General features: G+C 38.9%; 1 protein-coding gene across 6 annotated transcripts in view; it reads right to left on the bottom strand.

The window, feature by feature from the left end:
• The window catches only part of TBC1D19 (TBC1 domain family member 19), a 197,611-nt gene that overhangs the window by 108,067 nt on the left and 76,060 nt on the right, over positions 1 to 13,484 (bottom strand). For all 6 annotated transcript variants that reach the window (XM_073805135.1, XM_033856908.2, XM_019928045.3 and 3 more), the window contains one exon: positions 1,334 to 1,406. In XM_073805135.1, coding sequence (XP_073661236.1) covers positions 1,334 to 1,406 — 73 coding nt within the window. The remainder of the gene's footprint in view (positions 1 to 1,333; positions 1,407 to 13,484) is intronic.

The raw sequence follows: 13,484 nt of genomic DNA, 5'->3' as shown, positions 1-13,484 counted from the left end.
TTATATCCATAGGACAGCAAAGTAGGCCCCAGGGTTCAGGGCCTGGAAAGATCACCTTAGGCTGGTGCTGTCTGGCAATGCAACAGGTCACGTGATCAAGCCAGGCCTCATCTACTGAGCAAGCAATCCCCAGGCCCTTAAGAACAAAACCAAAAATTGCCTGCCTATGTTCTAGCAATACAAGAAGGCTTGGGCAATGGCCATTTTGTTCTTGGAGAGGTTCCATCAGTGTTTCATTCCTGAAGTAAAGGGATGAAGAGAAGGGGCTGCCATTCAAGGTCCTCCTCATAACTGACAACACTCTCTGCTTCACTGGCGAGAATGTGGACATGATGTTCCTGTCTCCTGCAGCAGCGCACTGATGTGAATTAACACCTACCTTGCCTTCAGGACGTTTCGTGCTGCCCCTGATGCTAACCCTGACTGAGCAGCATTATTGATTTACGAAAGAGCTTCACAACTGCAGGTGCATTTTTGCTTCCCGCAGAGGCTGTAGATGCCTTAAGTCCTGAGACCGCCGATGCATGCTGGAGGCAGTTCTGGAGTGAGGCGATCAGTGATTTCAGGGGCTTTTCCACTACTGATGCAGAAGTCAGTAGTATTTTGAATGTTGCAGGGGAAGTTTGGTGGGGAAGGCTTCTCTGACATGATTGGAGACAATGTTGAGGAACACACAGAAGAGCGTAGAGAAACCCTTACCAACAAGGAACTTGAAGATCTGCTGAAATCCTCTAAAGATGATGGTGATGGTGATGATCATGATGCAGAAGATTTAGAGGAGGCAGAGCCATCAATCTGGACACTTGAAAATTTTGCAGCAGTTTCTCAAGTATGATTAGAGAGAGAACATACATGTGTGTGGAAGTGGGGATGGGAGTAGCAGGAGGGGGAGGGACAGTGTGAGGAGGCAAGAGATGAGACCTGAACAGTAAAAATAGTGGTTATCCTTGACACAGGGGATAAAGATTGAAAGATGGTAGGAAGGGGCTTCAGTTTATTGATCTGGGTGGTAATTTAGTTAGGTGTGTCCAATTCATGAAAATTTATTGAGCCATTCTCTTAGAATTTTGCCAACAAAATGACTTACATATGTCTAATGAGTTTTCAAAATTATTTTAAAGACCCTCAAATAAAAAGACAAATATCTAGTTGAACTCTAATAATTGTAACATACAAGATTCTATTCAATAATTAATAGTAACCAAGGAGAGGCAAAAAGCATGTTAGTTGCCAGATATTAAAAAAGTTACTAGATTAATTTGGAAATGGCAACATAAACCTTAACCTCACTCTCATTTTCATTTAGTATATGCCATATGGGAGAAATACTAACCAGGAGGCACTTGTGTAGAGTCATCTATACCAAGTTGCCCTGCAGTTAAGCCAAGTTCCACAAAGAATTCTTTCTGAAAAATAAAACACAGAATTACCATGCATCTCAGACTTTGCTACACATTATTTTAAAAAAATCACCTTCACCTAAACATCAACTTAAATGAAAATTACAATGTAAAATAAATCTTTGCTTCATTCAAATATCTAAAGAAGAAAAGAATATTATTGAACTTTTAGATAGTAATGCTTTAGTCCAAAATTTTCCCTTTTTAGGTAACAAACTAATCAGTAAAAGTAAGGAATAATTATTCTGAGGAAAGAATAATAAAATTTAAATCTCTCCTGAAACATACATACACACACAGCATAGGTAGCACTTAGCAATTTTATTTTCTAAATTCATTGTCTAAAATTACCAATATAATTCTGTATCTGTGCTTTCTATGGTACTGTACTTCACTCAGCTCTTAATCAAATAAATACTGCAAATATCCAAAACAACTTAAATTAATTTTTAAGTAAAATTAGACTACCAAGTATTCTGCTAAAATAAGAATAAATTAGATTTACTCTCCAGACTTCCTCTACTTATCTAGTAATGTCTAAGGAAAGTAATCATGTTTGTCTGTTGTTTTATAAATATATAAAAAACAACCCCATAGTATTCACATTATTTTTATTCCCTAAGTAATTAAATATTTCTATTAATATTTGCCTCAGTGTTTTGTTACTATTCTAATTGCTAAAACCAAACTCCCTTCTCCTTTAAAAAATGGAATTAGTTTTAATCCTTCATAGTTATCTATGATTATTTAAGTTAGTGATTTATTTGCATCCCTCATAAGACAGTTATTCAGCCTAACACACATTTCATTTCTGTATCAATTTTAAATAACTGCCATTATATTTCAATTTTTAACTAAACTAATTTTAATCTATACTTTTAAAAAGCACTGCAACTTATGTTACCAATTTTTAATGACTCAAGTGGTAAAAATTCACTGCTTTGGATATTTTTTACTCTATGTCAGTAGACCTGGTCCCTAATCTCAGATTTCCTTCTCTATGAACATGTATTACCTTTTTTCAACCTGTATCAAAGAATATAATCACACCATATTGAAATTATCTTTTTACTGTCCATCTCCTCATTAGCCTGAAGCTCTTGGAAGACAGAGACTATCTCTTACACACATTTGCACCTCCTGTTCTTAGCACAGTGCTACGTGACACATAACAGTGGGGAGTCAGTAAATAGTGAACCACACTACTGAGTTCTAGTTCCCACCTGCTGTCTCTACAACACTGAATTAGTGAACAGGAATTAGTCAGCAACTTCTCTTTAGAGTTAATAAATTTCAGTTTCAAGAAATTCCCTTTTGACAAGAAAGGGGTATGGGGTTAAGAGATATAGATTACTACATATAAAATAAATAAGCTACAAGAATATATTGTATGACACAGGGGATATAGCCAATATTTTATTTTATTTTATTTATTTTTTAATAGATCTTTATTGGAGTATAACTGCTTCACAATACTGTGTTAGTTTCTGTTGCACAACAAAGCGAATCAGCCATATGCATACACATGTCCTCATATCCCCTCCCTCTTGAGCCTCCCTCCCACCCTCCTTATCCCACCCCTCTAGGTCATCGCAAAGCACAGAGCCAATCTCCCTGTGCCACGCTGCTGCTTCCCACCAGCCAACTATTTTACATTTGCTAGTGTATATATGGAGATGCTACTCTCACTTCGCCCAGCTTCCCCCTCCCATCCCATGTCCTCAAGTCCATTCTCTATGTCTACCTCTTTATTCCTGCCCTCAACTAGGTTCATCAGTACCTTTTTTTTTTTTTTTAGATTCCATATATATGTGTTAGCATACGGTATTTCTTTTTCTCTGTCTTACTTAACTCTGTATGACAGACTCTAGGCCCACCTACCTCACTACAAATAAGCAACTTCGTTTCTTTTTATGGCTGAGTAATATTCCATTGCCTATATGTGCCACACCTTCTTTATCCATTCATCTGTCGAGGGATATTTAGGTTGGTTCCATGTCCTGGCTACTGTAAATAGTGCTGCAATGAACACTGTGGTACATGACTCTTTTTGAATTACGGTTTCCTCAGGGTATATGCCCAGTAGTGGGATTGCTGGGTCATATGGTAGTTCTATTCTTAGTTTTTTAAGGAAACTTCATACTGTTTTCCATAGTGGTTGTATCAATTTACATTCTCACCAACAGTGCAGGAGGGCTCCCTTTTCACCATACCCTTTCCAGCATTTGTTATTTCTAGATTTTTTGATAATGGTCATTCTGACCAGCATGAGATGACACCTCATTGCAGTTTTGATTTGCATTTCTCTAATAATTAGTGATGTTGAGCATCTTTTCATGTACCTCTCGGCCATTTGTATGTCTTCCTTGGTGAAATGTCTGTTTAGGTCCTCCTCCCATTTTTTTTTTTTTTTTCCTCCCATTTTTTTAACTGGAGTGTTTGTCTTTGAGATTGAGCTCCATGAGCTGTTTGTATATTGTGGTGATTAATCCTTTGTCTTTGTCTGCTGTTTCATTTGAAAATATTTTCTCCCATTCTGAGGGCTGTCTTTTTTTTTTTTTTTGCGGTAGGCGGGCCTCTCACTGTTGGGGTCTCTCCTGTTGCAGTGCACAGGCTCCGGACGCACAGGCTCAGCGGCCATGGCTCATCGGCCTAGCCGCTCCACGGCATGTGGGATCTTCCCGGACTGGGGCACAAACCCGTGTCCCCTGCATCAGCAGGCGGACTCTCAACCACTGCACCACCAGGGAAGCCCTGAGGGCTGTCTTTTTGACTGGTTTAAGGTTTCCTTTGCTGTGCAAAAGCTTTTAAGTTTAATTAAGTCCCATTTGTTTAGTTTTGTTTTTATTTGTTACTATAGGAGGTGGGTCAAAAATGATCTTGCTGTGGTTTATGTCAAAGAGTGTTTTTCCTATGTTTTCCTCTAAGAGTTTTATACAGTGTCTGGTCTTACGTTTAAGTCTTTAATCCATCTGGAGTTTATTTTTGTGTATGGTGTTAGGTAGTGTTCTAATTTCAGTATTTTACATGTAGCTGTCCAGTTTTCCCAGGACCGCTTATTGAAGAGGCTGTCTTTTCCCCATTGTATGTTCTTGCCTCCTTTGTCGTAAATTAGGTGCCCATATGGGCATGGGTTTATCTCTGGGCATTCTATCCTGTACCATTGATCTATATTTCTGTTTTTGTTCCAGTACCATACTGTCTTGACTACTGTAGCTTTGTGGTATTGTTTAAAGTCAGGGAGCCTGATTCCTCCAACTCTGTTTTTCTTTCTCAAGATTGCTTTGGCTCTTTGGGGTCTTTTGTGTTTCCATATGAATTGTAAAACTTTTTGTTCTAATTCTGTGAAGAATGCCATTGGTAGTTTCATACGCACTACACTGAATCTGTAGATTGTTTTGGGTAGTATAGTCATTTTCAGAGTATTGCTTCTTCCAACCCAAGAACATGGTATATTTTTCCATCTGTTTATGTCATCTTTGATTCCCTTCATCAGTGTTTTACAGTTTTCTGAGTACAAGTCTTTTGCCTCCTTAGGCAGGTTTATTCATAGGCATTTTTTTCTTTCTGTTGCTGTGGTAAAGGACAGTGTTTCCTTAATTTTTCTTTCCGATTTTTTGTTGTTGGTGTATAGGAATGCCAGAGATTTCTGTGCATAATTTTGTATCCTGCAACCTTACCAAAGTCATTGATGAGCTCTAGAAGTTTTCTGGTGGCATCTTTAGGATTTTCGACATATAGTATCATGTCATCTGCAAACAGTGACAGTTTTACTTCTTCTTTTCCGATTTGGATTCCCTTTATTTCTTTTCCTTCTCTGATTGTTGTGGCTAAGACTTCCAAAACTCTGTTGAATAAGAGTGGCGAGAGTGGACATCCTTGTCTTGTTCCTGATCTTAGTGGAAATGCTTTCAGTTTTTCACCATTGAGTATGCTACTTGCTGTGGGTTTGTCATATATGGCCTTTATTATGATGAGGTAGGTTCCCTCTCTGCCCATTTCCTGGAGAGTTTTTATCATAGATGGGTGTTGAATTTTGTCAAAAGCTTTTTCTGCATCTATTGAGATGATCATACGGTCTTTATTCTTAAATTTGTTAACGTGGTGTATCACATTGATTGATTTGTGTATATTGAAGAATCCTTGTATCCCTGGGATAAATCCCACTTATCATGGTGTACGATCCTTGTAATGTGCTGCTGGATTCTGTTTGCTAGTATTTTGTTGAGGATTTTTCATCTATTTTCATCAGTGATATTGGTCTATAATTTTCTTTTTTGGTGTTATCTTTTTCTAGTTTTGATATCAGGGTGATGGTGACTTCGTAGAATGAATTTGGGAGTGTTTATCCCTCTGCAATGTTTTGGAAGAGTTTGAGAAGGACTGGTGTTAGCTCTTCTCTAAATGTTTGATAGAATTCGCCTTTGAAGCCATCTGGTCCTGGACTCTTGTTTGTTGGAAGATTTTTAATTACAGTTTCAATTTCATTATTTGTGATAGGTCTGTTTATACTTTCTAATTCTTCCTAGTTCAGTCTTGGAAAATTGTACTTTTCCAATTGTACTTGTCCATTTCTTCGTGGTTGTCCATTTTATAGGCATATAGTTGTTTGTAGTAGTCTCTTATAATCCTTTGTATTTCTGCAGTGTCAGTTGTGATTTCTCCTTTTCCATTTCTAATTTTATTGGTTTGTGTCCTCTCCCTTCTTTTCTTGATGAGTCTGACTAAGGGTTTATCAATTTTGTTTATCTTCTCAAAAAACAGCTTTTAGTTTTACTGACCTTTGCTATTGTTTTCTTCATTTTCATTTCATTTATTTCTGCTCTGATCTTTATGATTTCTTTCCTTCTACTGACTTTGGGTTTTCTTTGTTATTCTTTCTCTGGTTGTTTTATGTGTAGGGTTAGATTGTTTATTTGAGATTTTTCTGGTTTCTTAAGGTGAGATTGAATTGCTATAAACTTCCCTCTTAGAACTGCTTTTGCTGCATCCCATAGGTTTTGGGTTGTCATGTTTTTATTGTCATCTGTTACTATGTATTTTTTAATTTATTCTTCAATTTCTCCAATGATCTCTTGGTTATTTCGTAGTGCACTGTTTAGCCTTGTATTTGTGTTTTTTACAGTTTTTTTCCTGTAATTGATTTCCAATCTCATGGCATTGTAGTCAGAAAAGATGCTGGATACGATTTCAATTTTCTTAAATTTTCCGAGGCTTGATTTGTGACCCAAGATGTGATCTATCCTGGAGAATGTTCCGTGTGCACTTGAGAAGAAAGTGTATTCTGCCACTTTTGGGTGGAATGGTCTATAAATATCAATTAAATCTATGTGGTCTATTGTGTCATTTAAAGCTTATGTTTCTTTATTTATTTTCTGTTTGGGTGATCTGTCCATTGGTGTAAGTGGGATGTTAAAGTCCCCTACTATTATTGTGTTACTGTCGATTTCTCCTTTCATGGTTGCTAGTATTTGCCTTATGTATTGAGGTGCTCCTATGTTGGGTGCATAAACATTTATAATTGTTATATCTTTTTATTGGATTGATCCTTTGATCATTATGTAGTGTCCCTCCTTATCTCTTGTAACAGTCTTTATTTTACAGTCTATTCTATCTGATATGAGTATTGCTACTCGAGCTTTCTTTTGATTTCCATTTGCATGGAATATCTTTTTCCATTCCTTCACTTTGTATGTGTCCCTAGGTCTGAAGTGGGTGTCGTGTAGGCAGCATATATATGGGTCTTGTTTTTGTATCCATTCAGTCAGTCTGTGTCTTTTGGTTGGGGCATTTAATTCATTTACATTCAAAGTTATTATCGATATGTATGTTCCTATTACCATTTTCTTAATTGTTTTGGGTTTGTTTTTGTGGGTCTTTTTCTTCTATTGTGTTTCCTGCCTAGAGAAGTTTCTTTAACATTTGTTGTAAAGTTGGTTTGATGGTGCTGAATTCTCTTAGCTTTTGCTTGTCTGAAAAGCTTTTGACTTCTCCATCCAATCTGAATGAGATCTTTGCTGGCTAGAGTAATCTTGGTTGTAGGTTTTTCTCTTTCATCACTTTAAGTGTATCCTGCCACTCCTTTCTGTCTTGCAGAGTTTCTGCTGAAAACTCAGTTGATAACCTTACGGGGATTCCTTTGTAGGTTATATTTTGTTTTGCCCTTGCTGCTTTTAATATTTTTTCTTTGAACTTAATTTTTGCTAGTTTGATTAATATGTGTCTTATTGTGTTTTTCCTAGGGTTTATCCTGAATGGGGCTCTCTGTGCTTCCTAGACTTGGATGACTATTTCCTTTCCCATGTTAGGGAAGTTTTCAAGTATAATCTTTTCAAATATTTTCTCAGACACTTTCTTTTTCTCTTCTTCTTCTGGGATCCCTATAATTTGAATGTTGCTTCATTTATTGTTGTCCCAGAGGTCTCCGAGATTGTCTTCAATTATTTCTTTTTTCTTTATTCTGCTCCTCAGTAGTTATTTCCACCATTTTGTCTTCCAGCTCACTTATTCGTTCTTCTGCTTCAGTTATTCCGTTATTGATTCCTTCTAGTGTATTTTTCATTTCAGTTATTGTGTTGTTCATCTCTGTTTGTTTGTTCTTTAGTTTTTCTAGATCTTTGTTAAACTTTTCTTGTATTTTCTCAATCCATGCCTCCATTTCTATTTCCGAGATTGTGGATCACCTTTACTATCATTATTCTGAATTCTGTTTCAGGTAGATTGCCTATTTCCTCTTCGTTTATTTGGTCTTGTATGTTTTTGCCTTGCTCCTTTATTGTGACATATATTTTTGTTGTCTCATTGTTTTCTTTTTTTAATGAGTGAGATTGTGTTCCTGTCTTACTGGTTGTTTGGCCTGAGGCTTCCAACACTGGAGTTTGTAGGCTATTGGGTAGAGCTGGGTCTTGGTGCTGAGATGAGGAACTCTGTGAGACCTCACTCCCATGAATATTCCCTGGGGTCTGAGGTTCTCTGTTAGTCCAGTGGTTCAGACTTGGACCTCCCACTGCAGGAGCTTTGGTTCGACCCCCGGCTCGTGAACCAAGATCCTGCAAGCTGCAAGGGGTGGCAAAAAAAAAAAAAAAAAAGAGCATAGTAACAAAGTAAAAAATAAAATTAGACTAGGAAATTATGATACGTTAGAAAGAATACAAAAATAAAAATATAGATGAATCAACAACCAAAAGATACATCAGTACCACAATAGTGAAAAAGAGGAGAAGGGAAAATAAAAAAAAAGGGGGGGGGGGAAAGGCCTTGGCTGTGGAATGCAGGGCCTAAGCAGGGGTGAGGTTTGGGCGGTGGGCGGGGACTATACTTAGGACCCACAAGGCTGGAAAAGGCCCTGGGGGCTGTGGGGCGTGGGGCTTAGGCTCAAGGAACAGAAGGGGCCCAGGTGTGCCCTTTCCCTGGTCTCAGAGGGCAGGTGACCTCACCTGGGAGCCCAGCAGGCTTCCTGGCTTGAGTGGGTGGGACAAACGCCCTCCTCTCCTCTCCTCTCCTGCTCTTCGGGTCTGGGAGGGCCCCTCCTGCCTGCCTCTCCTGATCTCCCCAGCCTCCCTCTTATGCCCCCAAAGACCAATGTGGCCGAGGTGGGGGGGGGCGGCCTTGGAGGGCAGGAAACAGGCCTGGGAGTTCAGCAGGGTCCCTGTGCTGATCCCCTGCCCTCCAAAGCTACCTCCAGGCTGCGTGGGACCCTTTTGATATGGGTAAGTCTAACCCTGACACTGTGAACTAGGTTTGAGGGCCATCTATTGAGGCATCATATGAGACTCACTGAGTCTCACTAAGTTCAGTATTCACACAGACAGACCAGGGTTACAGATAAACCATGCATCATCAGGTCAGAATCACTATCACCAGTTTACATCATTCAGGAAACATGGGGACAACTATCCCTCATGCCTGCAGACATTAGGTATAGTTACAATTTTTTAAAAATTTGCCACAGGCTTTTTGTTCTCCAATAGCTAAGAATGAATCCACACCAGCTCCAGGTCCCTTCAGACAGACAGAGGCAAAATTAGCCCCACTTACGCACATGCTAAACATTTTCATACATTATCCTTTCCCTGCTTCTTTATCTAGCAAACTCCTTCAAACTATTTCAAATGGCAGTATCTCTGAGAAGACCTCCCACCACCTCTAGGAAAAGAATCTGTCACTTCTTCTGTACAGCCATATCACTTTGTATAAACTGCTACTAATAGGGCTTCTAATATCTTTTAAAAATAACTTCTTAAAAATTATTTTTTAATGAAAGTTGTAGTAGTAATGTTTAATAGTTATATACTGCTTACTACTTTCCAAGGACCATCTATATGCTTTATATTTATATATAAGTTTCCTAGGGCTGCCAGTGGTACAAAAAGTACCACTAACTGGTTAGCTTTAAACAACAGAAACTCATTCTCACGGTTCTGGAGGCTAGAAGTCCAAAATCAAGATATTAACATGCTCTCCCTGAAGGCTCTAGGGGAGAATCTGTTCCATGCCTTTCTCTTAGCTTCTGGTATTGCTGGCAATCTCTGGTGTTCCTTGGCTTATAGATGCAACACTCCAGTCTCTGCCTGTCATATGACATTCTCCTTGTGTGTCTCTCTTCTGTGTCTCTTCTCCTCTTCTTATAAGGACACCAGTCATATTGGATTTTGGGCCTACCCTACTCCAGTAAGACATCATCTTAATTTCATTGCATCTGCAAAGGCCCTATTTGCAAATGAGGTCACATTCACAGGTACTGGATGTCAAGATTCAACATATCTTTTGGGGGGGGACACAATTCAACCCATAACTTATATCTTAACTTACTGATCTGCACAACACTTCTATGAGATACTATTGTCCAGGGCTTCCCTGGTGGCGCAGTGGTTAAGAACCCACCTGCCAATGCAGAGGACATGGGTTCGAGCCCTAGTCTGGAAGATCCCACATGCCACAGAGCAACTAAGGCCATGCGCCACAACTACTGAGCCTGTGCTCTAGAGCCCGCGAGACACAACTACTGAAGTCTGTGCGCCTAGAGCCCATGCTCTGCAACAAGAGAAGCCACCTCAATGAGAAGCCCACGCACCGCAACGAAGAGTAGCCCCTGCTCGCCACAACTAGAGAAAGTCCGCGCTCAGCAACAAGGATCCAATGCAGCCAAAAAAAAAACAAAAAACATACATTTAAAAAAAAGATACTATTGTCCATATATTAAATAAGAAAACTAAAGCTCAAGGTTAAGAAAAACTTGCCCAAGGTCACACAGCCAGTGAGTGGCAGAGCAAGAATTTAAACCCAGGTTAGTTGGCTTCAGAATCTAATCACCTAACCACCACACTATACTATCTTTACGGGCAATAAACAGAAGTCAAATCAGCTAAAAGACTTAACAACAACAACAAAACAGCAGTTCCCTATTTATGCACTCCTCCCCAACACACACATACACAACACACACACACACACACACGCACACACACACGCAATCATACTTAGCCCACTATTCAGGAACAACCACTTTCAGCGGTTTTTTTTTTTTTTTTTTTTGCGGTACGCGGGCCTCTCACTGTTGTGGCCTCTCCCATTGCAGAACACAGGCTCCGGACGCGCAGGCTCAGTGGCCATGGCTCACGGGCCCAGTCGCTCTGCGGCATGTGGGATCTTCCCGGACCAGGGCACGAACCTGTGTCCCCTGCATCAGCAGGAGGACTCTCAACCACTGCGCCACCAGGGAAGTCCAATTTCAGCTTCTTTTTCTGGTATTTACACCCATATTTCAAGTAACAAGTATATATTGTTATTTTTAATTTATCAGTTTCAAATATCTACTGATTTTTTATGATAAATGAGGATTTTTAGCTCATGTACATTCTCTTTTCCTCCCTCTATCATTCCATTATAAGTATATATCAATTCTTGATTAAATCCATATTAAGAGTTTACATTATTATTACTATTTAAAAATTATTCACTGCTGAGGCAAGGAGTATGCTATAAATATGTTTCCTTTCCTAAAATATGTATCTTTTTCATACAGTCCATAATTAAACCATTTTTTCACTTATGCAATTTTCTGTAATCACTTACCTCTTCCTCTACCCTTTAACAACTCTGAAAAGACCCTCCACAATACAATTTTGCATGTGGTTAAACCTGTCAGATCATCTTTACTTTTGGTGTTTTTCTTGCAGGCACTCATCCTGGAACCCTCCAACCTCCTGTTCCAAACTGGAATCGCTCTGCTCTGGTCCTGTTGCACAAACTTTGTCCTGGAACCTCTCTTCACTGTCATTTTGGAAATTGTTCTTCTCTTAGGTTGGAATCCCATTTCCTGGATCCTCTGTTTTGCTCTTTTTGTTTTTGATCTTGTTTTGGAGCATTTCTGCCAATAGCTCCCTTAATAAGAGTAAATATTTGAGATCACATACATCTGAAAATGTCTACTTCAAATTCTCATTTGATTGACTGTTGGTTACATACAGAATTCTAGGCTTGAATTCATTCAGATTTTTAAAGGCTTTACTTAAAAATCTTCTGGCTTCCAGTCTTCCTGCTGAGCGGTCAGATGCTTGAAACTTTATATATACTCTGTTTTTCTTCCATAAAAAGTTTTTAGTCTTCTCCTATTCAGGTGCCTTGGGTCTTCTTTCATTCACAGCATTGGGTACTGGGTGGGCCTTTTCACAATGAAGATTCCTGTCTTTCCGTTCTTAAAATTTTTAATAATTCCTTTACCTCTGTTTTCTCTTTCTAGAACTCCTATTGGTCAGGTGTTAGCCCTTCTGGATCGATCCTCTAATTTAAAAAAAATACCTTTTCCTTTTTATTTTTCATCTCTTTGGCTTTTTTGCTTTTGCTCTGTTTTCTGACAGACATTTCCTGGGCTTTCTACTGATTTTTTTTTTTTTTTTGGCATACCGTATTTTTGAGTCCTATAAGCTCTTTTTTCATTTTCTAATGTTTTGTTTTGTTGTTTTAATGAAATTCTATTCTTGTTTAATGAGTAATATCTTCTCTCTGAGAATATTAATGTTTGCTTTACATCTTCTATTGGGGAGAAATGGTTAACAACAGGCTAACCTTTTTGTCCATGTGAAGATAACCTTGTGTTTACCTTCTCTCAGCACTGTTGACCTGAAAATGTACTGGATCACACAAAAAAACTGTGGAGAGGAAAGCCAGCTATATTACTAAGCAACATAATTTACTGAAAAAATATGACCCTTGACTGGTAAATTATATCTGAAATGGAAGACTGTAAGTGGACTATAAAAATCTAATGGAAAACACAGGCCTTAGCTACCTGGTGTGCCTCTTGAGAGGACTTGGAAGCTATGGTCATGTGCATTATAAGAAATAGTTCCTATCGCATATGAGACTTTCCTATGCTGTGCCTATGTAGCCTTGGCACTTCAAATTGCATGCATTCCTTGTGGGGCTAGGAAGTAGCATCTGGTTGGCTGCAAGGACTTCCAATGAAGATCTACGTGATATACTGACATGCCATGTTTTCTGTCCTGTATCATTTTGCAAATCTACATAAACCTCGCACCAGGTTTTGGCCTATTGTATCTTGTGAGTGTAGATGTAAATTCAAGCCTGAAATAACTATTGGTGGTCGTAATAAGCACTCATTCCCTAAATTGGCTATTTCTTCTTCTTTTTTGTTTGTTTATTTGTTTTAGTTTTGACCTATGCCTTTAAAATTGGAAGATTTCAAGTATCTGGAGATCCTAGGCTGGTCAGTTACATTTAGGGTTGAGGCAATTAACGACTGACTGGAAGCTCTGTCTGCAAGAACTGGGCAGAGTGTGGTGGACTTCACTGTGAAGCAATTATAGCCAGCCAGCTATTTTTCTTTTCTTTTTTTCCCCCGCCCCCGGTAAGGGTTCTCCAAATCTCTGTTAACCTTTTCTCTGGCATTCTAAAGTTGGTGGAGGGTGAAGAAGGAGAGACTGGGCAGGCATAGTGGTAGTGGTAGGGGACAAGGGTATTAGTTCGCTATTCGGTCAACTTTCACTTAATTCCTCTGTTTTCAATACCGTGCCTCATTCCTGTTCAGCTCTATGTCTGAGGTCACTGAGTTTATAGCCTTTC

This window comes from Tursiops truncatus, chromosome 5 (assembly GCF_011762595.2).
Source record: "Tursiops truncatus isolate mTurTru1 chromosome 5, mTurTru1.mat.Y, whole genome shotgun sequence".
Classification (NCBI taxonomy): Eukaryota; Metazoa; Chordata; class Mammalia; order Artiodactyla; family Delphinidae; genus Tursiops; species Tursiops truncatus.
This window is presented reverse-complemented; position numbering and strand designations above follow the sequence as displayed.